Below are 26,448 nucleotides of genomic sequence, written 5' to 3'. Positions count from 1 at the left end.
TGATTACTTCCATCAGCATCCCGTGGAGGGAGGGAGGGAGGGGGGGAGAGTAGCGGCATGCCCCCCCTCCCGCTCAAGCCATGCCCCCCCTCCCGCTCAAGCCTCCCACTCCCGCCCACCTCCCGCTCCGGCTCCCGCTCCCTACAGACCGCATATCGCGGTCTGTGTATGTCAGCGCCCCGCCTGTCTGCAGTGCGGGAGCGCTGACGGAGGGAGCGGGGCCTTAGCCTAAGGTGGCCAACAGGGTATGTAGTGCATTTTCTTTTTAATGGTAGTCACAGGCATTAAACGAGTGCATGTTATTTCGATCATAGGCTTCTGTAATAATAGTTATTACAGAGGCCTATGATAGAAATAGTATTACCGTGATCACAATGCGGTAATTAATGCATTATTAACAGCCACATTAATTCCTATATCACAAGTTTGGCCTGAATACCACACCCGGTAAATTATTACCGCAATCTTGATGAATTCCATCTTAAAATTGCGGCAAATCAAAAACATTATTTAATTTTTTTACCGGTTGCGATATTAACTACACGTCAATGAAGTTTGATGTATCTGGGCATAGTGTCTTCGGGGCAGCAGCCACGTGCGGTCACAAAGTAGTGGTACTATGTATGTAGTGCTTTAACACGTGGGGTTGCAGTACCACCTTTCTGGAGATAGGTGGCCAGGTCAGAGACCACTTTCACCCTGAGAGCCATGCCCCCCTGCTGGGCATTCATTTTCCTAGGCTGGGGGGATGCCAATGTATGGGCACAGAGGCCCCGATTTCCAGGTGGTTCTATAGGACTTGGGAGGGTCAGAGACAAAGGCCAGTGGCCATGGAGGGTTAGGTACAAAGAACCTCCGCTGGCTTTGCACACAGACCGGAAGCAGAGCTGATTTTGGGACTGCCAAATGAGCACCATCTCATCAGCCCTCATGGAACTCTGAATCGGATGGTCTCGGCTGGCAGTGGCTTCTATAGGCACTCTTATGATTGGCCGATTCATATCTCCCATTTGACCTGTTGTCACGATGGAAACGGCCAGACCTGTAGCAGCGTCCTCTTTGCTTGTCATTGGCCCATTTGTCCTCCCCACCATGCTCTGATTGGCCAAGCGCCATTCTTCAATGCATTGGAATGGGATAACTGTGGGAAAAGTACAAATGCTTGGCCATCGCAGAGTTCCATAGTTGCTTGTGAGTAGTCTCATTAATCGTACACTGCCTGGAAATTCAAGCCAGCCGTGATTCATGGACTTTGTAGACATGGACAAGGCTTGATTGGCGAAAGATTATCTGGGTTAACTGGCTTATGTCAAGCCCAGCACCTAGAACGATAAGAACCCCAGGTTAACCCCGTAAGTGCAGAATCTGGCTATTTTAAGTGTTTTACACTGCTTGTTGTGTGTTTTTAACTCTGTTTATGTTTGTGATGTTTCCTGTTGACTTTTGCTGGAATTAACCCATTTATTTAACCTCTTACTTTGCCTTGTGCTTTGATCCCTGTAAGTCGTCTGATCTCCCGGGACTCCTGCTATCTGCAAACATGGACATTTGACTGAATTGAATTTTGGACATTTGACTGAATTGAATTTTGAACGTTTTACATACCTCGGACAGAGTTACCAAGGTCAAGAATGTTATTTATTTATAATGGACCAACATATTCCAAAGCACAATACAATGGGGCTAGAAGACAATAGCAACAACATTTCAAACATTAACATAATTTAGTACAGTATGTAAGGAGGGCCGTGTTCCAATGAGCTTACAATCTATAAGATACTTAAAACCTCTTTGGGAGACTGTAAGAGGCAAGTGCAGACGTACACATAAGGAGACAGATTTGGGGAAATTAAAACATGGCTTTATTCAGCCTGTCTCTTTAACAAGGCAAAACATACAAAAATAAACAAACACCTATCCCTGCGTAAGGGCTAACTCACTTCAAGACTGGGAGGAAAAGCCCCTTACCAGTCTATCACCCCAAAGTCTCAAAAGGTGCCTCAATGCAGGTGGCCTTTCATGTCAGTCTCTGGGGTCTGGATAGTTGTCTGCTTGAGGGTCCAGCCTCTGGCAGGGTCCTGCGTCCTCTGTGCCAAGGCATAGAGGTCTGGTCCCCTCGTGTCTTGCTGTCAACACACAGTCCTCCTGTGTGCTCAAGACTCCCTGGGTGCAGTTTCAGCAGGAGTTTTTAAACCTGTCTGATTACCAGGTGTAGACTGGTTAATTGTTTAGCTCAGTTAACCAGCTCCCTGCTGCTTTCTCAGGCCACTGAAGCTTTCTATTGCAGCCTCATTGAGACAGGGTTGCTTCCCTGTTAGAGACAAAGTAATTTTTTATTGGGCCTCTCTTCCTCTAGTCTTTGTTAGGATCTTCATCAAGAAATCTGTTTGTAATCTTGAGGCACAAAGTTTTTTTTTTTTTTTAATATGGTTTCTGTCACTACAACATTGTTCCTTTTGCTTCTTTTTCAGGGAAGCAGGTTTTTCATTTAATCTAACATACCTGAAAGCACAAATATAGGCGGTTCACATGATTCATTTTAGAAACAATCATGATTTCTTAGTATTGCTTAGTAACTACGATAATTAATTTTATTAGGGGATTTTGCTCTGGAAACCTTTTTTTGTAAACGTTGAATGGGTGACACTTATGTGGTTCCAATTGCAAATGTATTAATTGTGTCCATTGTGTGTTGCAGTTGCCGCCAAGAAGATGGTTATCTTAGGTGAAGACATTATTGATGTTGTCCAAGGATCACCTGTCACTCTTCATGTTCAGTTGCAGAATGAAGAAGGTGAAATTGCTGAAAGTAAGAATTTCACTTAATTTAGTTTATTCTTGGTTTGATGCACAAGAAGCCACATAAACCAAAGAGGCAGTTCCAACCAAGAGATCTCCTTAGCCAAATAGAAAGATGAAAGTTAGCAACATTATTATTAAACAATATACAGTCATCATGTATGAATTGTATATGGATAATGATAAGCAATGCTAATCAGTTTGATTTAAAAATGTCAAAGCAAAATTAATTTGCAGTGTTTCTGAGGAATGACATACCCCTGTCAACTAGTTTGAACCTCAGTAGGGTACAAACAGACACAATTTGTAGGGTGACTCATCACATTGCCTTGTCTAGTGATGTGAACTATAAACCCAGATTGTTAAAATGATATTATAGGATGCAAAAAGAAATGTAGACAAATAATGTTGCATACAAGTGCTAAAAATCACAAATCTAAAAGGAAACCTTGTTCTTTATAGCAACATAATTCAACAATATAACTTTACAATGTTTTCTAAACGTTAATATATGTTCTTCAGCCTATCATCTCAGCCTCACTTTGCACTATATTCCTTGCTGATTTATTCCATGCTGCAAATAGGGCTTTAAAATAAAATAATACTTTTCGTTATTACATTTTTTACTCAGTGATAGAGTACAGTAAAGCCTACACATTATCTTTACCCAACTAAATGTTTGCACATTCAGTTGTGTTTAAAATAAATCTGCAAATACATCAACATTTAAACTTCTTCATTAGCATGGAATGTTCACATCCACTTTATTAAATCTGAGAAATAAAAAAAAGTCATACTCTTAATTTAATGATGTGCATTTAAACATTTAATTTCTCACATTTTGAATGGCTCATCTACTAGTATTCATTACATGTAATTGTATATTACCATGGAGGATATGCTGTACCTTCAATATTAGGCCCCTGTGGGGCCTCAGATAAACTTGATGAATAGGCATTATCCACCTGCAAATTGTCCTCACTGCAATGGAATTTGTGTAATCCAAACACTGCTAGCTGCCTATTGAAATGACATTTGACAAATGTTTCTCTATGGGTATAGAATTGATTTAACACATTATCAGTATATCAATGAAAAACAAAACCGCACATACATTTTAATCTGCTAGACATCCTAAAATAACTGATGATGGATTGTGAAGTAATTTGCCTGAAAGAGTTGAAACAAACACAATATGTCAATATATAGAAGTAAATCCACAATTAATGTTTTTTTTCCCTCTTTTAAATAAGCACACAAAGGGGCCTATGCAGAGAGCAGCGAGAAGCGCAATCTCGCCAGGTTCTCGCCAAATATGCCTACAGCAATTCAGTAAATGGTGAGAAACTGGCGAGATGAGGGAAAACCGCCAGATTTTTTTTTGTGTTTTAAAAACTCGCCGCGCGGGTGGCGAGAAGCAATATCTCGCCAGTTTTAAAACCCGCCGTATGCAGGTAGCCCCGATCAGCATCTCGCTGCTGATCGCGCCAATAAAATGGAGAGATGTTCTCCAAATAGCTCCGCCAAAAAATGTTGGCAAGAAGCTGGAGCTGAGCGGCGATAGGGGCCATAAAAAAAAATCAGACCCTTTTCCTGGCTGGGATTGATGCCGAGGGGCTCCAGAGCTGATACCCATTAATACCAGCACCGGAGTCCCCCGGCATGCATCCGAGGCAGGAAAAATGCATGTACAGCCCACTTCATTACCTTAGCGGGTAACCGCTAAGACAATGAAGGGGTTAACCCACCGTGCCAGCTTTATTGTGGGTAGCGGGTGTGGGTGAAGGTGGTATTTGGCCCTTGGTGTGAGTTTAGGGCTTGCGGGGGGGTTGCGGGTGCACTTAACCCCTTCACGACCGTAGCAGTTAATACCGCTACGGTCATGAAGGGGTTAGCCCCTCCCGCTACCCCCCCGCAAGCCTTAAACAACCACCGTTGGGGCTAATACCCCCTTCACCCACACCCGATACCCACAATGAAGAATAATCACACACAGCAGCCCCACACTAAATAAATAAATCTAAATGAATAAATAAATGAATATAAATAAATAAATATATATATATATATATATATATATATATATATATATATATATATATAACAACAACCCCTATAAACCCTAACATACACATATATGCACATCGATGATACTATAGGCCAGCAGGGGCCCTCGGGTGTTACCCGTAGGCCTGCAGTACCAATTATGTGCCCCCCCCCCAAATTAATGAATAAAGACATACATACTTTTAAAGAAATAACCCCCCCCCCCCAACACATACAGTATAGTTATGGCCACAATTACTATTATCCACAAATGGATAATAGTGAATGTGGCCATTTTAAATACATATACAGCAATAAATACATTAAAAACATATAGCACTTACCCATTACCGGTTGCCACGATGAAGGCCATCCTCATCTTCATCCTGCCCATGCCCCCTCCGCTGCTGCAAAACAGACACAAGAATGAAAACATCCAAAGTAATGTCCCCTAACCCCTTAATCACCATAGCGGTTATTAACCGCTACAGTCATTAAGGGGTTAACCCACCCTCACCCACCACTCAGAACACCTACATACCCTCCCACAGTAACCCCCCACCCCGTGAGGCCTAACCACCCTCACCCACTACCCACAAGGGAGGCCTACCCACATACCGTTGGGGAACACCCCCCCCCCAACACCTACAGTACAATAATGTGCAAAATAACTATTATCCAGATAGGGATAATAGATTATTTGCCCATTATTAAAAACACTAACTAGCATATTCAAATAAATTAAGTACTACTGACCTTATCAATAAGAAGTCTCAGTCGCCAGCAACATCCTTGTCTTGCCCACAAAAAACATAGCCAATACATTGCAATTATATTCAGATATCAATTAACCCCTTAAATACCATATCGGATACTAACCGCAAAGGTAATTAAGGGGTTAAGCCACACTGGCCCGATACCCACCCTTCACCCATGAATTTGTACATTGGCTTCATCATGCAAATATATATATATATATATATATATATATATATATATACACATACATGATGAACCAATATACAAATAAATGTAGAAGGGTTATCAAAACCATACTGTACTCAAAATAACAGTTCTCCATAAATACACACTACAATACAATAAATTACCTTTCTTAATCTTATCTGATATTACAATCAAAAAGATCAAATGCCAATGAAAAACCTCAAATCACAATCAACACATTGCATTAACATTGTATATATGATGCACACAATCTATGCACCATATACATTCTGCAAATGAATGTTAACAATAACATTGCAAGCAAAATACAGATAACTCCAAACTAATATACAGGCATACCCCGTTTTACATACACTCGCTTTACGTACACTCACTAGTACGTACATTTTTTTTGTTGCACCTTGCCCCCTGTGTACGTACGCGTGCTTCGCGAGTACGGACACCACGGGGCGGCGTGCGCACCTCAACACTCCTGCAACCTCCTTCATGCTCGATCTCCCTGTTCCCTCTGCCCTCCCATCTGTCTCCGTTCCCCCTCCGATCTGTCTCCGTTCCCCCTCCCATATGTCTCTGTTCATCCTCCCATTTCACTCCGTTCCTCCGGCACCCAAGCTCCATAAATCAGCAGCTTAACCAGCAATTCCGCCCGCACTTACTGCAGCCCGTGATTCTGCTGCCTCCCCCTCCTCCCCCCTCCTCCCTCCTCAGAGCTCGCTCCTGTCTGCTGCAAAACTTTGCATGTAATGTGAACTACGAGCAACAGTGAGGGGGAGGTGAAGATCGTCTGCTGCAATCTTTGCTTGTGTGTGTGTGTGTGTGTGTGTGTGTGTGTGTGTGTGTGTGTGTGTGTGTGTGTGTGACTGAGTGACAGTGTGTGTGACAGTGACAGTGTGTGACTGAGTGACAGTGTGTGTGTGTGTGTGTGACTGAGTGAGTGACAATGTGTGTGTGACAGTGTGTGTGTGTGTGTGTGTGTGTGTGTGTGTGTGTGTGTGTCTGAGTGACTGTGTGTGTGTCTGAGTGACTGTGTGTGACTGAGTGACTGTGTGTGTGTCTGAGTGACTGTGTGTGACTGAGTGACTGTGTGTGACTGAGTGACTGTGTGTGACTGTGTGTGACTGAGTGACTGTGTGTGACTGTGTGTGACTGAGTGACTGTGTGTGACTGAGTGACTGTGTGTGACAGTGTGTGACTGAGTGACTGTGTGTGACAGTGTGTGACTGAGTGTGACAGTGTGTGACTGAGTGACTGTGTGTGACTGAGTGTGACAGTGTGTGACTGAGTGACTGTGTGTGACAGTGTGTGACTGAGTGCGTGTGCGTGTTTGAGTGCGTGTGTGCGTGACTGAGTGAGTGAGAGTGCGTGACTGAGTGAGTGAGAGTGCGTGACTTAGTGAGTGAGTGTGTGACTGAGTGAGTGAGAGTGAGAGACTGACTGAGTGAGAGAGAGAGAGACTGAGTGAGAGAGAGTGAGAGAGAGAGACTGACTGAGAGAGAGAGAGACTGAGTGAGAAAGAGAGAGAGAGTGAGAGAGAGAGACTGACTGAGTGAGAGAGAGAGACTGCGAGAAGGAGAGAGAGACTCGAGAAGGAGAGAGAGACTGCGAGAAGGAGAGAGAGCCTGCGAGAAGGAGAGAGAGACTGCGAGAAGGAGAGAGAGACTGCGAGAAGGAGAGAGCTGCTATACAGTACTGACCCGCGTGCGCGCCTCTCACCTATTTGTTTGCTCCCATTCATTTTATTTGAATAAAGCCTACTGTATTTATTTTGGTTACAAATGCCTTATTTACATCAGTTATGCATGTATATGAGGCTTGCAGTACAGTACATGCATCGTAAAGTGGAAAAAAAGTAGTGCTTCACTTTAAGTACATTTTCACTTTACATACATGCTCCGGTCCCATTGCGTATGTTAAAGCGGGGTATGCCTGTACTATTGTAACCAATCCGGTAAACATAAATCAATTACCATTCATTAATGACATCCCTAAACAATTTACATTCCATCCCTAAACAATTTACATTACATCCCTAACAATTAAACAATTAACTAATTCAAACCTGCAACTGAGCAATGTAGCCTGTAAAAATATATAAGTACCAAGAAGCATAAAAAATTGACAACCAAGGCTAACCCTGACCTCTAATACAACATACAATAGCAACGATTACATCTATCTAATTTTAAAAGACTTTAAAACATACATTTAAGCATAGCAGCATAGTCAAAATAATTAAAAACACATCAAATCTAGCTTTTAAAACACTATCATTTCTTACCCTGTATGTATATATCTCTCTAGACATACATACAGTGGCAAGAAATGATATACCACTGATAATTAAATAAACATGTAAAGAAAAGAATTTAAAAAAATTAACAAGTTCAGTTAAATACATTTATTTAGTTCATTTACCATTACTTGCCCCCACCGACTCCAGTTGAACTGGTTACTCACGTGCAAAACCACCAGGCACAGGATATGTATATATATATATATATAAAAAAAAATATATATATATATATATATATATATATTTGCATGATGAAGCCAATGTACAAATTCATGGGTGAAGGGTGGGTATCGGGCCAGTGTGGCTTAACCCCTTAATTACCTTTGCGGTTAGTATCCGATATGGTATTTAAGGGGTTAATTGATATCTGAATGTAATTGCAATGTTTTGGCTATGTTTTTTGTGGGCAAGACAAGGATGTTGCTGCCGACTGAGACTTCTTATTGATAAGGTCAGTAATACTTAATTTATTTGAATATGCTAGTTAATGTTTTTAATAATGGGCAAATAATCTATTATCCCTATCTGGATAATAGTTATTTAGCACATTATTGTACTGTAGGTGTTGGGAGGGGGGTGTGTTCCACTACGGTATGTGGGTAGGCCTCCCTTGTGGGTAGTGGGTGAAGGTGGTTAGGCTTCACGGGGTGGGGGGTTACTGTGGGAGGGTATGTAGGCATCCCGAGTGGTGGGTGAGGGTGGGTTAACCCCTTAATGACTGTAGCGGTTAATAACTGCTATGGTGATTAAGGGGTTAGGGGACATTACTTTGGATGTTTTCATTGTTGTGTCTGTTTTGCAGCAGCGGAGGGGGCATGGCCAGGATGAAGATGAGGATGGCCTTCATCGTGGCAACCGGTAATGGGTAAGTGCTATATGTATTTAATGTATTTATTCTTGTTTATGTATTTCAAATACACAGTGGGTGTATGTTGTTTATTGCAATGTTTATTGGGGGCAATTGTCCCCAATAAACATGCTATTCTGCCTTAACCATTCATTGCCTTAGCGGCTATACGCTATGGTAATGAAGCGGCATTTCTGTATTTTTATAATATTGTATGGGAGCAGGGGGCCCCCTGAGCTGAACCGCATTTATTTATGGCTCAGAGACCCCCTGCTCACTGTACACTATTATTAAAAATATATTAATGTTGCTTCGTTACCGTAGCACAAAGGTGCTAAGGTAAGGAATGATTGTGTATTGATATGTGTGTTTTATTTATATTGTAGATGTGCAGAGGGTCTCCGGAGCGGAACCGCTTTGGTTTTAGGTCCGGGGACCCCCTGCTTCCCGAGATACAGGCCCCTTTAGGGGGTGCCGGTATCCCTCTACTTTGTTTACATTCCGCGGTCACGTGATCAGGACCTTTAAATGCAGAGGGATACCAGCACCTCATAAAGGGGCACGTATCTCGGGAAGCAGGGGGTCCCTGGACCTGAAACCAATGCGGTTCAGCTCCGGAGACCCCCTGCACATGTACACTATGAATAAAAATGTATTTTAAATAATTTTTAATGTGCTGATGTTTGCGCCGAGAGAGCAGCGGATCTCTCTCTGCTGCAAACACAACTCGCCAGGGGACGGCTTCTTGGCAGTTTCTCGCCAGGCAGCCGACTCGCCACCGTTTACTCGCCATTATATCAAATGGTGGTGGTGCATTCATTCGCCAGGGATTTGGCCCTCTCTGCATACAGCGAGGTTAACACGCCAAAAACCTGGCGAATTGAAACCCTGGCGAATGCAATTTTTCACCCCTTTCTGCATAGGCCCCAAAATGTTTAAATAGTTTTGATTAGGAAGACAAAGTGAATTATCCTTTTCTTATAACTCGACTTTAATATTAATTATTGCTTTTTTTGGAAAAAATGTGAGGGAACTCTAATGTGAGGAGGGGACCGGGGGCGGGAGGGGGGGGGGAGCATTTAGTCACACTTCAAAATAGTTTCAAATCAATGTTATTATTACATTCTATTTGTTTTATAAAACATATCAAAATTCATTTTTTTTTTAGATTATCACAATAAGGCTATAAAATTTACCACGTGGTCTATGAAAAAAGTTACGGGCACTGCGTTCCTGTGCATCCCCCTTAAAAAAATCATCCTCCTCCTCATCGATCCACTGCTGGATGAAGGTCTTCCCAATGATCTGCCATGTACTGCGGTTGCAAGCCCCTATTCTTCATGTTGCTCCAACAAATTTTCTGATTTCATCCTCCCATCTTACTTTTGGTCGTTGTCTTAGTGTTTTAATCTCTCTTGGAATCCAATCGAGTAGCATCTTTGTCCAACGATGATCTTTTCTTCTTGTGACGTGTCCGACCCACTACCATTTTAATTTCTTCACCCTTGTGATCAACGTACGCTTCTTCAACATTTTGTCTTCTTAATGCTTGTAGGACAGTTGGATCAAATGTTTTTTCGTAATCTACGAATCCTAAAATGAGTGGGTCGTATTCATTACTTCCGGAAATCACTTCTTGTACATCTTGGATGTGGTCCATTGTGTTGCACCCACTGCAAAATCCTGCTTGTTCTTTAGGCTGGGCAAAGTCCAGGGTCTGTTGTAGCTTATTAGTGAGCATCTTCATAAAAAAATCTTGTAAATGATTGGAAGTAGACTGATTGGTCTGCAGTTCTTGAGGTCTTCTTTGTCACCTTTCTTTCTTGTGGAGGAGGATAACAATGGTATTACTCCATTGCTCTGGAATTTTCCTGTTCTTCATGCAGCATGTAAAAAGTTTAGCAAGGACTATTTCTACATTTTCCCCAGCTTCTTTCAAGATTTCAGTTGTAATTCCATCTTCCCCGGGAGCCTTACCATTCTTCTTGGATTTTATTGCTTTTGCCACTGCTTCTGGTAGGACGCATGGTACATCATTAGTCGTTTCTACTCACTTGTCTTCTGCTGGATGATGCCCTGTGTTATCTGTTTTCATGTACAATTTCATATATGAGTCCTCAACTCTCTTTATGATAAGTTCACAATGTCTGAGTGCAATGTTTTGCATCTTCCCTACTATAAGTTGCTGCTTTTGTCTTCTTTAAGCTTTTCAATAGTCTTCTTCACTATATTACAGTTAAATCTTGATAGATCTTACATCTTCAGTCCTTTTCATGTCCATTCCCTATTTGGATTCTTCTTGATGAATAAATTAATGATGTAGAACTTTTCGCATTCTGTTTCTGGTTCATCCTGACATGCCTTGTCGGCAGTTCCCTTACACCTACACTAGAAATGCTGCTCCTCCTCCCCCTCTGTGGTCCCTCTCACCCTGAAATTCGATTCTCTCTGGCTGCCTTCATAAACTTCCTGTTCCTGCAACCAGATGCCTGTTTATACTGGTTCCAACTGCATTATCTGCGGTTCCTGTGCCTTGTTCCTGTGTCCCAGTCCTGCTTCTGTACCCCAGTCCTGCTCGCGTACCCCAGTCCTGTTCCTGTGTCCCAGTCCTGTTCGTGCCTCTTTGCTGCCTGTCTCTGACCACTGCTAGTAACCCCGACGACACCTCTCCACTGCCTGCCTCCGACCTCTGATAGTGACCCTGATAATGTCTCTCCGCTGCCTGCCTCCAACCTTTCTTGTGACCCATTTATGCCTTTGCTTATGCATCACGGTTTCAGCCACTGGGATTCACTCCTGACATAGCTCTCCCTCTTGACAGAATAAACAGGCCCTATCATGGATCACGTTGGAACAAACCTGACCCTGGCCCAACAGATGGCTTCTATACAATATGTTATTTCAGGCTTCCAGGAACAACTAGGACATGTTTTCACCTGTCTTGGCTTCATAGAAAATCAGGTGCAGGGACTAAATGCCCTTTCTCTATAATGCCCTTTCTGCTTTCTCTATATTGCAAAATCAGTTGGAGCACATACAGTCGCCTTGTCAGAGCAGAAAATCAACTAAATGAGCGGCCTACCTTTCAACCTGTTGTGCCTGTTAAAAGCGCTCACCATCTACCCCTTCCGGATAAATTCAGGGGAAAATAACAAAATTTCCAGGGTTATCTCAATCAGTGCAGACTCCTGTTTCAATTACAGCCCACTGTCTATAATTTGGACGAAGCCAATGTTGGACTAATTATCAGATTGCTCAAGTATGAGGCCCTTGCTCGGGTCTCCCCTATGCTGGAACAGAATAGCCCACTACTAAGGAACATGCAGGGATTCATAGAGGCCATGAGCCTTTTTGATGACCCAAACCATTGTGTGACAACCTCGTCAAGGAAGATGCCCAGCAGCAGAGTACGGGGAGCGAGGGATTAGTAGATACACGTTTATACAATTTCCGACGTTTAGATATGCATATAGTAAACCCAGTGCAGTGGGGGTAGGACAGGAAGTAATAAAATATAAATACTTACACGGCCATGTGTAAGCACATTCCAAAGAGGGTGTCTTTGTGATAGATGCTGGCCCTTCCGTAGGTGGGTACAGGGTGGTCACAGTAAGTTTTTATATATAAATATAAATAAATACTCACACGGCCCAGTGTGAATAGAGGTGCAGGGCAGATGTCTTTAGAGTTGGATTAGCCCGTCCAGGGTAGTTGCGGGCCGGTCACATCAGATTAAGCCCAAACAGGGCTATGGCCGGTCTGCCCTCCTCTATTGCTTGTGATCAAGCAGGTTAACTCCCCCATTCAGTGGTATAGAGGGATAAGTGAGGCACAGTTTCGGTGATAGGTATATAAAGGGTATTTATTCGGATAAAAAAGACAATACTATCACACTCACATAACATAAACAGTATCCCCTGGCTTCTCCGTATGGCCCAATCCAGCAGTAAACCGCTCCGGCCCCGCGTCCGAGGTGCAGAGAGCTGGAACTAATCTGCCCGGCTGCAGATGCTGCTGAAAGGACTGTCTACCGAAGCCTCCGTGGGACAAAACAGGAACAGGATTTGAGCAACGCGTTTTGCCGATTGGACGGCTTCCTCAGGCTCATTCAGTGACGTGTGGAGGGTCTGATGAGCTTATATAGACCCTCCTTACTAATTAATTAGTTAATGGAAAAGCTTGTGGGGCGTACACAGTTCCCTGCAATAAGTGCCATTTTCTTGATGCTAATTGTTAACTCCCTAGGTGGTTTTGTGCAAAACTGCTATTGTATCAATAAAAATATGTTACAATTAAATTCGCTAATGCTTATTTCTATCTACTGCACCCTTGTATTTTTCAGTGCTTTGGTTTGTTTAAATTAACCCTTTAGACTCTGTTTCCTCAGTCAATGGATCATAATAGTTCCAACATCTTTTAAAATCTAATTCTCCTTCATCATCTATAATCATTCAAACTTATTAATAACATTTAGTCATATAGTTTATACAATAAAGTTTAAAAACAACAATTTTTATACAATTATCTTAAAAACCTCACACATTTTCTATTTATTTGTGTTCTTAAAAGCGATGTTAAAATAATGGTTAAAATTAAATCTTTACCCCTAAATACATGTCTGGCTGATACTAGGATTAATCCGTGAATATTCTTTGTCTTGATTGACTAAAAAGTGTCCCACATAAATCCATGGTAAAAAATATATTTTAAAAATGTCAATATACATATATATAAGTCATAACCTCAAGATGCCATGTTACTGCAAAGAAAAGAAAAGAAAGGGAAAGGAAGGGGAAGGAAGGGGGAGGGAGGGGAAAGAGAGGGGGACCAAAGGGGGGGGGGGAGGGGAGGGTGGAAGGTGGGGAACAAGGGAAAGTATTAGTACTTAATAAAATCAATTTAAAATTGCTTTCGTTCCAATAGATAAGGTCAAGTAAGGTTTAGTTGCACTGCAGTGATGTAAGTATCCGACGTATCTATATAAACGCTGAGATATCCAAATCAACATTTAGGCCGTTCGGTGCTAGAGTTTTAAGTTGATAGATCCAGAACGTTTCTCTTTGTCTTAAACGCCTGAGTCTATCACCACCTCTCCAATTCTCAGTAACTAGCTCTATTCCCCTGTAGAGCAGGCCCGATGGGTCTCCCCCGTGGGCCAAACTAAAGTGTACTGGTACACTGTGAGTTGTAAGGCCTCATAATGTTGCCTATGTGCTCCAGTATGCGGACTCTAAGACTTCTTGAGGTCCGGCCAACATACTGGAGTCCGCAGGGGCATTCGAGCAAATACACCACGAAAGTAGTCCTACAGTTTATGAGTTGTCTAGTTTTATAAACTTCTTTGGTAACGTTTGAACTAAAACCTAGTGTCTCTTTACCCGCATGTTTGCAGGCTTTGCAATCGAAACATTTAAAAAAAAAAAAGAAGAGGCCTTACAACTCACAGTGTACCAGTACACTTTAGTTTGGCCCACGGGGGAGACCCATCGGGCCTCCTCTACAGGGGAATAGAGCTTGAAAGTAATACTTTCCCTTGTTCCCCACCTTCCACCCCCCCTATACCCCCCCCCCCCCTTCGGTCCCCCTCTCTTTCCCCTCCCTCCCCCTTCCTCCCCCTTCCTTTCCCTTTCTTTTCTTTTCTTTTCTATGCAGTAACATGGCATCTTGAGGTTTTGACTTATATATATGTATATTGACATTTTTAAAATATATTTTTTACCATGGATTTATGTGGGACACTTTTTAGTCAATCAAGATTTGGGAATATTCACGGATTAATCCTAGTATCAGCCAGACATGTATTTAGGGGTAAAGATTTAATTTTAACCATTGTTTTAACATCGCTTTTAAGAACACAAATAAATAGAAAATGTGTGAGGTTTTTAAGATAATTGTATAAAAATTGTTGTTTTTAAACTTTATTGTATAAACTATATGACTAAATGTTATTAATAAGTTTGAATGATTATAGATGATGAAGGAGAATTAGATTTTAAAAGATGTTGGAACTATTATGATCCATTGACTGAGGAAACAGAGTCTAAAGGGTTAATTTAAACAAACCAAAGCACTGAAAAATACAAGGGTGCAGTAGATAGAAATAAGCATTAGCGAATTTAATTGTAACATATTTTTATTGATACAATAGCAGTTTTGCACAAAACCACCTAGGGAGTTAACAATTAGCATCAAGAAAATGGCACTTATTGCAGGGAACTGTGTACGCCCCACAAGCTTTTCCATTAACTAATTAATTAGTAAGGAGGGTCTATATAAGCTCATCAGACCCTCCACACGTCACTGAATGAGCCTGAGGAAGCCGTCCAATCGGCGAAACGCGTTGCTCAAATCCTGTTCCTGTTTTGTCCCACGGAGGCTTCCGTAGACAGTCCTTTCAGCAGCATCTGCAGCCGGGCAGATTAGTTCCAGCTCTCTGCACCTCGGACGCGGGGCCGGAGCGGTTTACTACTGGTTTGGGCCATACGGAGAAGCCAGGGGATACTGTTTATGTTATGTGAGTGTGATAGTATTGTCTTTTTTATCTGAATAAATACCCTTTTTATACCTATCACTGAAACTGTGCCTCACTTATCCCTCTATACCACTGAATGGGGGAGTTAACCTGCTTGATCACAAGCAATAGAGGAGGGCAGACCGGCCATAGCCCTGTTTGGGCTTAATCTGATGTGACCGGCCCGCAACTACCCTGGACGGGCTAATCCAACTCTAAAGACATCTGCCCTGCACCTCTACTCACACTGGGCCGTGTGAGTATTTATTTATATTTATATATAAAAACTTACTGTGACCACCCTGTACCCACCTACGGAAGGGCCAGCATCTATCACAAAGACACCCTCTTTGGAATGTGCTTACACATGGCCGTGTAAGTATTTATATTTTATTACTTCCTGTCCTACCCCCACTGCACTGGGTTTACTATATGCATATCTAACCGTCGGAAATTGTATAAACGTGTATCTACTAATCCCTCGCTCCCCCTACTCTGTTTGTCTCTACGTTTCCATAAGGGCTTCGGATTATCCCTTATTAGGGGTTGAAGCAGAAGGGATCACAAGACTATCTCTACAATAACAGAGAGAAACCACATTTATTGGTTTCACTATTCTTCCTTGATCTGATACTAAAGGTAAGCGCCTGGTTTTTCCTAACCAGCAGCAGAGTACGCTGCTGAGTTCCAAAGATGTGCTACTGATACTGACAAAGAAAAGAGACGTGCCACCAATTAACCTAGAATGTATACTTTATGCTTAGGGTCGATGTACTAGGGAAAACATTATTATAGCAAAAAAGAGCTCTGTCAGAAAGGTGTCTCCTACGATGGGGAGAATGACAGAAAGGCCCATATTGCGTGCACACAATAGCCCCAAATATAAACTGTTTTTAGTACAATGGCTGGGTTGAGTAGATAAAGAAGTGGGATTGAGTTAAGGTACTGTATTGCTCTAAGGTTGGGGGGTGGACTGTCTCAGGTAAAAAGTGAATGGTAAAATGAACAGCTAGATAAAAGCAATTTTATTAATAATAAACATCTAAAATACATTGAGGACAGTCCATCATTATAATTCCGTATGGTAAAATACAGTAGTATCAGTCTTTTTTTTCCACCAGGGCCTCTGAGCAAATTAAAGACTAGCTTGCAGGGGTGGTGCCTCCAGAGGGATTTGAGGACTTTCTCCATTTATGCATTCAAACAGATCAAAGGCTTAGTGAAAAGAGATTGGAGAGACAGGGGTTCATGTCCAACAACCCCGGGGTTAGAAATGCTAACACAACAAGAGTCTCCAGGGAAACTGTGGCCGAGCTGATGCAAGTGAACATTTTGCGAGGACCTACAGTATAACGCTTGAAGAAAGGAATAGACACCATTCAGAGGATCTCTGCTTGTATTGTGGGAATTAGGAGCCCTTTTTCGCCGAATTAAGTTGATTGATTTCATGGTAGAAGTCTTCCACTTCATTGTCTGCGTGACGTTATGTTGGAGCATACCCTTGGATTATTTGAAGCCTGTATCTGTGTCAACTGAATGACAATTCAGGTTGCTCTTTCTGATGAGCTGTCATACTCCACTATGTTGTTTCTCCATCTCTTGTTAACGATGAAACCTTCTCCACTGATTCTTCCATTATCTGTACCTAGCGGCAGATTTCAAAATCCACCGCCCCATGGCACCGACATATGCCGCCACACAGCGTCTCGTTGCAATGGTAACAAGACGCTGTGTGACGCAACATTGGTGATGTCCGCGGCATAAATTGACACTGCGAATCGAAAGGAGGAGGAGGAGGGTGGCAGAAAGGTGACAGCAAGGAGGTGCCTGGTTTATGTAAGGGACTTCCAATTAGGTTCGATAGGCCCAAGATTACGGCAAATGTATTTGGGGTTGGACATTTGTGCCGCCCAAAACAAATGTCACTCTAGGCCTGGGCCTAATGGAAAATCTGCCCCTTTCTGTACCTCTGTAATCGAATAGATGTATTGTATTGTATTGTATTGTATGTCTTTATTTATATAGCGCCATAAATGTACATAGCGCTTCACAGTAGTAATACATATCATATAAATAACAAATAATATAAATAACAGATCATGGGAATAAGTGCTTCAGACATACTGTAAAAGTAACATTAAGGAAGGAGTCCCTGCTCCCGAGGAGCTTACAATCTAATTGGTAGGTAGGGAGAACGTACAGAGACAGTAGGAGGGAATACTAGTAAGTGCGTCTGCAGGGGGCCAAGCTTTATGTGTCATATGTCCATGATTATCCAGTGCTACTCAAATGCTTCTTTAAGCAGATGTGTCTTAAGGTGAGTCTTAAAGGTGGATAGCGAGGTGGCTAGTCGGGTATTGAGGGGAAGGGCATTCCAGAGGTGTGGGGCAGAAAGTGAGAAAGGTTTAAGGCGGGAGAGAGCTTTAGATGCAAAGGGGGTAGAAAGAAGACATCCTTGAGAAGAACGCAAGAGTCGGGATGGTGCATAGCGAGAAATTAGGGCTGAGATGTAAGGAGGGGCAGAAGAATGTAAAGCTTTAAAAGTGAGCAGGAGAATTGAATGTGAGATACGTGATTTAATCGGAAGCCAGGAGAGGGATTTCAGGAGGGGAGATGCGGAGACAGATTTAGGAAAGAGTAGAGTGATTCTGGCAGCAGCGTTTAGGATAGATTGTAGGGGAGACAGGTGAGAGGTAGGAAGGCCGGACAGCAGGAGGTTGCAGTAATCGAGACGTGAGAGAATGAGGGCCTGAGTCAGAGTTTTAGCAGTTGAGTAACAGAGGAAAGGGCGTATCTTTGTGATATTGCGGAGGAAAAAGCGACAAGTTTTAGAAACGTTTTGAATATGAGAGGAGAATGAGAGTGATGTCCGATTTTGAGTTCAATGAGGCCTTCATCCTTTCTTCTAACTTCACTAAAGCCAACAATATCCCATTTAATCTTTTGCAAGTACCTTTCCCACATTAGTCCGGTATATTGTTCAAGTTTTCATAGTATGGTTAAACCTACAGTAGAGGCAACTCTTATTCGAACAAAAACCAGTGGCAATTCCCCAAAAAACCCAGGAAACACCCAGGTACATTCTGAATACATGCCTTAAACTTTCCTTAAACTAGCCCCAGCATTTCTGTATTGATTAATGGCCTATCAGATTAACAGCGGGGGTCCCTGGCAGTTCCATTCAAACTGAATTGGACTGCCAGGGATCCCTGCTGTGTTAATCCTATGGGTCGTTAGTCAATGCAGAAATGCCTTAAATGTGCCTCAAACTAGCCCAGAACATACCCAGCACATACCCAGCACATACCCAGAATGTAACCCGGCTAGTTTACGGCAAATGTTAGATAAACGTTGCCTCTACTGTACCAGCACAAGTGCCACTATACATTTTCCTGAACACCCGTTGCCACCTTCCCGCCACTTTGAGGGTATAAACACACACACACACACACATATATATATATATATATATATATATATATATATATATATATATATATATTATATACACATACATACATATACAAACACACACAAACTTCACCCAGATACAAGGAATGGAGAATTAGACAGCACATCGATTAAGTGGTATGAAAAAGAGAAAACTGTATTAAAACATGAAACAAATCCAACATTTGATAGCCACTCAGGGCCCCGTCATTATGGTTGTGTACAAACATCAAAGAAAGAAAACGAAGAAGAAAATGGCGTTGTGATCGAAGAGCAGGAGTGCAAGAAGATGCTGATAAAAATATATTTATTTAACACATATTATATGGCAACGAAGGAGGTGAAGCTTTCAACATGTTCCGCACCTCTTTTGATGCATTGTTAAAGAGAACATCACATACTGTACATAGGTTCAGTTGTTAAGTAGTAACCCCCCTCTGAATGCTCTGCCCCTGGTGTATACACCAACATCAACACCTGGGTAAAGGAAAATTAAAGGTAGACCAGGAAATGACATTAGATTCAGAGGGGAATGTCTACACCCGTAATGAATACAAAAGATTGCAAAAACAACAACTTGGTAAAAGCAAAGTATATGAATAATGCAGTTTATACAGTATATAGAATTAAGAAAACCTCAATTTTCTGCTTGGTATGCCAGCAATAATAAAACAACATTTAAAGAGATGTATAATCAAACCTACATTTACATTTCTTTATTTTTTTAAAGTTACAATTTTGACCACATGGGTTTTTGTAGCACTGATATTGGGATTTGTTTCCGTTTTCTTCCTTGGTATACAAACATGACTTACACAAATATATATAGACCCCAACCCGGAAGTAAACCCACACCAAAAAAGCCTGCAAAGCAAGAGGCCACTCAGAACACCAAGGGTTGCTGGGCAACAGACCCAAACATCCCAAACAATTTATATAAAACAAATACACAAATCCTGCTCTCATCCCTTTATGGCAGGGTTGGCCAAAGTATGTCTCACAGGCCACATCCGGCCCCTGGGATGGTTGGCAGGACCTAACCCTGGTGGTCCTAACATGCAAGTTAGGACCAACTGAAAGTCGGGCCCAACATCCGCAATCACTGCCTGGCTGGCCTCCTTCCATGCTGCTGCCTCCTGCGACGTCCGCACCACAGGTAGGGCCAAGGCAGAAGAGAGGGACGGAGAAGAGAAAGTGAGAGAGACGGATGGGGAAGCGAGAAAGAGGGACAGAGAAGAGAGAGCAAGAGAGAGGGATGGAGAAGAGAGGGATGAAGAAGAGAGTGAGAGGGATGGAGAAGGGAGAGCGGGATGGAGAAGGGAGAGCGAGAGCCACAGGAATGGAGTAGAGAGAGAGGGGAGATTGGTATTCATCTCTTGGACATAGCCCTTGATATGTTTAATATGGGTTGCAGGATGGGTTTGAAAGAGCTCTTGGTTTGGTGGGGGACCAGGCAAATATTAGACGTTAAAATTGCCTGGTTTATGGTAGTGGGGTGTTGAGATCACATGTGGGATGGATGGATCAGTGATGAAGTTGGAAGTAAGCTGGGGAAAGTCTTGCTATGGCAGCCGGTCTGGTGATGTCCTTCGGGTTTGGCTGTTGGTATTTTATATATTTCTTACTATGCCGACATGGCTGGTGGGCTTGGGCGTTTATAAGACACAAGTGAATTAAAACATGTGGGTGCAATCTGACGCTGCTAGTATTTTGGGTATGTTTTATAATAAAAGCTCGGGAATTTTATCCCAACTTTGGAGTCTCTATTTGATTGGTTGGGGGTTGGGCAGTTAAGGATATGTGGTGTTAACTCAAGACCTCCTCATATTATGACTATTCCATTATCGCCCCCACAAAAATGTCCTCATTCATAAAATAACCTCCAGACATCACAGTGGCAGTGTCATTTGGTCATTGGTAATGACATATTCTCTTTAAGTGTTTTTCTTTCCATAAAGTAGAAGTATGCAGGGGTGGATTGTCATGGCAACACGTCACAATGCTGCAAGAGGAAGAGGCCCTGGCCAATTGCTGTCCACAATCCGCCCCTGTAAATATGGTACAAGTTAGTCAGTACCACATAGCATCTTTTCACAAGGTAAAAAGCATCAAGGTGTAATATTTTGTCCTCATGCACATATAGAAGTTTGCAAAGCATCACTGATTGATGCGTATACTTGTTCATTATTATTATCCCTTACAAAGATCCCGAGTTGCCTATGATATGGGCATAGATCTTTGACATATTAAAATGTATATGTTTAATCATTTCCTGTTTCAAATATTCATTTTATTCAATCTGTCAATTTTACAGAAAATGTCCAATACTCTTCACAATTCAACAATTTTGTAAATAAATATATGAATTACATTGTGAAGAGAACACCAAAAGGTGCAAAATGTTATGATATGTAAAGTGTAATACAGTAGATATCTGCACATTTGGACTTGCTTGAACTTTTATTGTATTAGCTCAGAAATGTATTAGTCATGACAAAGCAAATAACACTGAAAATAGTTTTTTCATTCTTGTTTAGTGTGCTTCGTCTACTGATTGTGACTTCTTAAAAAAAAACATTTGCCTAAGGACGTTCTGTTTTTATTCGTCTTTGAAAAACAAGTTGACTGAGGTTCACTATAGCTGTTTGTACAACCTACACTGTATGTGGTAACTGAGCAGAGACTATTACTATGTAGAACATTTTGTTAGTGTCAACACGAAGAACATTCACTTGTTCATGTTTCAATCATATGTGTTCCTAAGGCCGTGCTTATAGTGCCGGTGACATTGCCCGAAAACAAATGCATTGCCGCCGCCTGGGCTTATAGTGCGCGCAACGGCGACAAATCGACGTCGCGAAAATTGGTAGCCGTCAAAATATGATTTTTCAAGGGCTGTCGCGTCATGTGACAGCCCTAGTACCAATCAAATTGCCGGAAACGCGTCGCCCGGCGAAATGTAACTTTCGCCGGTGGCGACGGGTGACGTCATCCGTCGTGTCGCCGTCGCCATCGACGGCAATATAGGCACGGCCTTACATAAAAGACTGGAGTGTCACTTCATGTGGGGTCTGCTTCCTAAAGTGACCTATACAATATATCTGTGTGTTTTTATACCTCTAGCCCCTGTTTCCTACTCTATCAAGACATTTTCCCTGTGCCCGTGCGGAGTTTAGCACCATTCTAATGAATGAGACTAAAATCTTCACTGCATATTAAAAAGTGTGAAATGATGGCAGATTTCTTCACCTCTCTTGGTGAGGAACATTAGGCTCTATTTCTAAAAGGCAAAACTTGTGTTAAAGATTTCACCAGATTAATCAGAGAAAAGGAATCAATTTTATCAAACGAAAAATTCCTATTGCTTAAAACCTGGTACAATGTTTTTGCACTGGTTTTGCCTCTGTTTTACAGCTGGGAGGCTTATAAATAGACCCTGGGGTACTTATGTAACAGGAAATTAGAAAGGCAGGGAAGTGATTCTTTCAGGCTGACGAGAACTGAGATCCTTCAATATTTTTAATGGAAGATGTCTTTAAAGCGGCAGTCCTGGTGACACCTTTTTTAATAGGTTTGAAGCAGGGGGCCTCCAGAGCTGAACCATGTTGATTTCAGCTCCAGGAACCTCCTGCTTCCAGAGATACTTACAATTATTGAGAGTTCGCTACTCTGCAGCGGTACTGGACAAACCCACCAAAGACGTACAACATCTACCACCATGGTAGGATCATTATTACCCTGAGGAAGCTCATAGAACTGAGTTAAACCCGTAGGGTGGAACTTGGTGTGCCAATCGTCCTTCTTCCTTCCCTGCGAGTAGACGCTGGAACACTAGTCTTTCTGCACCTCCCCTCCACTGATGCAATCTACCCGGAAGTGCGGCTGTGCACCAGGAGAAGTCAGCGTCTGCAGAAGCTGGTGTTCAGGGCAGTGTCCAAGACCCTGGGTAGTCTATATGCTTTTAACTTTCCTGGAGCATAGAGTTTGCGCTTTGGATTCGTTGCTGAAATATTTGTGGGAAAGGAATGATTACATTGGAAGAGAGTGGAATACAAGAGAGTGTATGGCAAATGAAAATGTTAATAGAATTAAATGACGTAATTTTTTAGGCAAAGGACAAACATTGAGAGAGAACAGAAAACAGGGAGATCTAATAATGGGGCAGTTTATGAGAACAATATCGTCACTCAGGAGAAAAAGAGAAGGAGAAGTACACGAGGAGTTCAGAACAAAGAAAAAAAAGAGACAATCAGGTAGTAGATATGATATTTGAATATTAATTTGGTATATTCAATCTTAGCTCAGAAGTGCTAACAAAAGACCAAAATAGTGTACTCCATTAGGGTCTATGTGACAAGGCCTTTCTCAATTTTATAAAGGTAGCACACTTAAAGCCTGTCTGTGGCTGAGTCCAGCAGGGAGCAGGTTAATTCAGCTAGAGTCAATTAGCCAGTCTCCACCTGGCTCATCAAGCACACGTGACGCGGGACATTTTAATGCATAGGAGATACCGGCACCCTATAACGGGGCCTGTATCTCGGGAAGCAGGGGGTCCCCGGACCTGAAATCAATGTGGTTCTGCTCCGGAGACCCCCTGCTCATCTACACTAGTATTAAAATTTATATTAAAATATGTAGTAAGCACCAATACACAACCCACCCCCTGGCTTGACTTTTTTTTTTTTTTTTTGCAGATTGTTTTAAAACTTTTTAAATTATATATTTTGTTGGCTATTGGTTTAAATTGGTGTTGTCTAGTGGTTGTATTAATTAATTGTTGTGTTGGTTAGTTCTTTTAGCTATTAAATTTATTTTTGGGGCTAGTGGTGTGATTTCTTTAATTGATTGGCTTGTGGTTTTATTTCTTTAATTTATTGGTTGGCTAGAGGTTTTATTTAGGTAATTGATTGCCTATTGCTTTTAGTTTTACAGTTTGGGGGTTTAGGTGCTTGTTGTATCTGTTTTATTATTGTGTATTTTGGACATTCATGCTTTTGTATTAGGGTGGATAGATAAATAGTGATTAAATGCGCTTCAGCGCTGGATCTATTCATATAGATGATGACAGGGACATGTGAAATTGGACTAGTAAGATGAATAAAGATGTAAAGTCCTCTGTGGGGGCTGTAGGTAAAGCCCCTAGATATTCCTCATGGGGGTGGTACCTGGACTCACAGCATGACATTGGAAAACATGAATTCAAGAATACTCACATATTGTCCAAATAAGAAACGTCCCAAATAGCGTGCGACCCAGTGAAGTAATGCAATGTAGAAAAAAGGGAACTGGTGCACAGCCAACAAGTGGGTCACCAAGGGTTGAACTGAAGAAATATATCCTTTATTGATCCATTAAAAACGAAGGAGAGCACCTTCTATGCGTTTCGTGTATAAAAATACACTTTATCACTTGATAAAGTATATTTTTATTCACAAAACGCTTAGGAGGTGTCATATTCTCTAGCCTGCTGTTCCCATGCTTGGCCACCGGGACTGCTGCCACTCTCAATGTCTGGTTCTAGCCTGCAGTACCTATACTTGCCCACCGGGAGTGCTGCTGCTAAACTAAGGAACATTCCAGACTCTGATACCTGACACCTCTGTACCTGTGCTCCACCTCCCAGCCTGCCTATATAAACCTCCCTTTCCTGTTCCTCTTTGCCTGTTTATACTGGTTTTTAGCTTCTGCAAGGTTCCTGTCTTTACTGCTGTGCTAGCTATTGCTATCATCCTGTTCCAGTTTCCCCGTTGCCGACCTCTGCTTGTTTCCTGACTTCGCTACCTGCCACCTGCCTCGGACCCCTGCTTGTTTCCTGACTTCGCTACCTGCCGCCTGCCTCAGACCCCTGCTTGTTTCCTGACTTCGCTCCCTGCTGTTCCAGCCACTGGGATCCACTTCAGCCGAAGTCCAATCCTTGACAGAATAAACAGGCCCTACCATGGATTCCGCCAGGACAGACCTGGCCCAGGCTCGGACACTGCAGGACTTACAACGTATCATGGTTGGTTTCCAAGAACAACAAGGACACCTTATCAAACGTCTTGGTCACGTGGAAGAACAGGATACCCTCCGGAAAGAACGGGATGCCCGCCAGGTAGAACGTGATGCCCGCTGGGAAGAATGTGTCGTCCGCGCGGAAGGATGTGCCCTCCGCTCAGAGGAACGAGCTGCCGCCGCAGAAGCTGAAAACCGTGAACTACGTGCAGCTTTAATCACCGCATCTGTTCAAAAGACTCTGACTGTGCAAACCGCGCCCCGTGTAACCCTTCCGGAAAAATTTGGAGGAAAAAGACAATCTTTTCGGGATTTCCTTAATCAATGCAGACATGTGTTCAAGCTTCAGCCTACCATCTATAATACCAACGAAGCCCAGGTTGGACTGATCATAACCCTGCTCAAGGATGAGGCCCTTGCTTGGGTCTCCCCTATGTTAGAACAGGATAGCCCACTACTAAGGGACCTGGAGGAGTTCATCGATGCCATGAGTCTTATTTTTGATGACCCAAATCGTAGTGCAACCGATGAGGCAACTCTGAACAATCTTCGTCAAGGAAGATGCTCGGCAGCTGAGTACGCCGCTGAATTCCGCAGATGAGTTAACGATACTGAGTGGAATGAGGCCGCGCAGAAATATCATTTTTGGCAGGGTCTCTCGGAGCAAGTTAAAGACGAACTAGCCCGGGTGGAGACCCCAGAGAGATTTCAGGACTTTGTCCGTTTATGCATCCAAATTGATCGCAGGCTTACGGAAAGACGATTGGAGAGACAGGGGTTCATGCCAAGCAACCCCGGGTTTAGAGATGTCAGTACCCCAAAACGTTCCAGGGAGACTGAGGAGGAGCCGATGCAAGTAAATACACTGCGGGGACCCATCTCAACCGGGGAAAGGAATAGACGCCGAACAGAAGATCTCTGTTTATATTGCGGAAACGATGGGCACTATCTCGCTGATTGCCCAAACAAGTCCAGGCGGTCTTCTTTCCAGAGCCCTAGAAGAAATCAGCTGCACGCTATTTCAAAAACTGTTCTCTCTGCTTCTCAAAGGAAAGATAACCCTCCTTCGCTACACCCTCACCTCCTGGTTCCTATTATAATCGAGGAAGGAACACATCGTTTTTCAACCACAGTAATGGTCGACTCAGGGACGGCAGGGAATTTTATGGACATAGAATTCGCCAAGAACAATTCGGTATCATTTGTAGCCAAGGAATCGCCAGAAAGGATGGAAGTCGTTGACGGTTCTCCCTTGAGCTCTGGACCTGTTACCCATGAAACCAGTAACTTAACACTAATCATGGAGCCCAATCACCAGGAGAAGATTTCATTTGGTCTCATTCCATCACCTTTGTTTCCAGTGATTCTGGGAATTCCATGGCTCATGATCCATAACCCACTAATCGACTGGAAGACCAAGACACTCACGTTTCCCTCGGAGCACTGTCAGCTAGCCTGTCTACCTAAAACTCCTATACCAGAGTGTGTACTGTAGGAATACATAAGATTTCCTCGTCTCAAGAAAATCTTCTGCCGGCTCCT

General features: G+C 42.6%; 1 protein-coding gene across 9 annotated transcripts in view; it reads left to right on the top strand.

The window, feature by feature from the left end:
- The window catches only part of MORN1 (MORN repeat containing 1), a 301,250-nt gene that overhangs the window by 83,751 nt on the left and 191,051 nt on the right, over positions 1–26,448 (top strand). For all 9 annotated transcript variants that reach the window (XR_012802222.1, XR_012802221.1, XR_012802223.1 and 6 more), the window contains one exon: positions 2,699–2,809. Coding sequence is in view for 6 of the 9 variants with exons in the window: in XM_075604857.1 (XP_075460972.1) it covers positions 2,699–2,809 (111 nt within the window). In the remaining 3 variants the exon portion in view is untranslated. The remainder of the gene's footprint in view (positions 1–2,698; positions 2,810–26,448) is intronic.

The sequence above is a fragment of the Ascaphus truei genome, chromosome 6 (assembly GCF_040206685.1).
Source record: "Ascaphus truei isolate aAscTru1 chromosome 6, aAscTru1.hap1, whole genome shotgun sequence".
In the NCBI taxonomy this organism is placed as follows: domain Eukaryota; kingdom Metazoa; phylum Chordata; class Amphibia; order Anura; family Ascaphidae; genus Ascaphus; species Ascaphus truei.
Note: the sequence above shows the minus strand (reverse complement) of the source record. Positions and strands in the feature narration are given on the sequence as shown.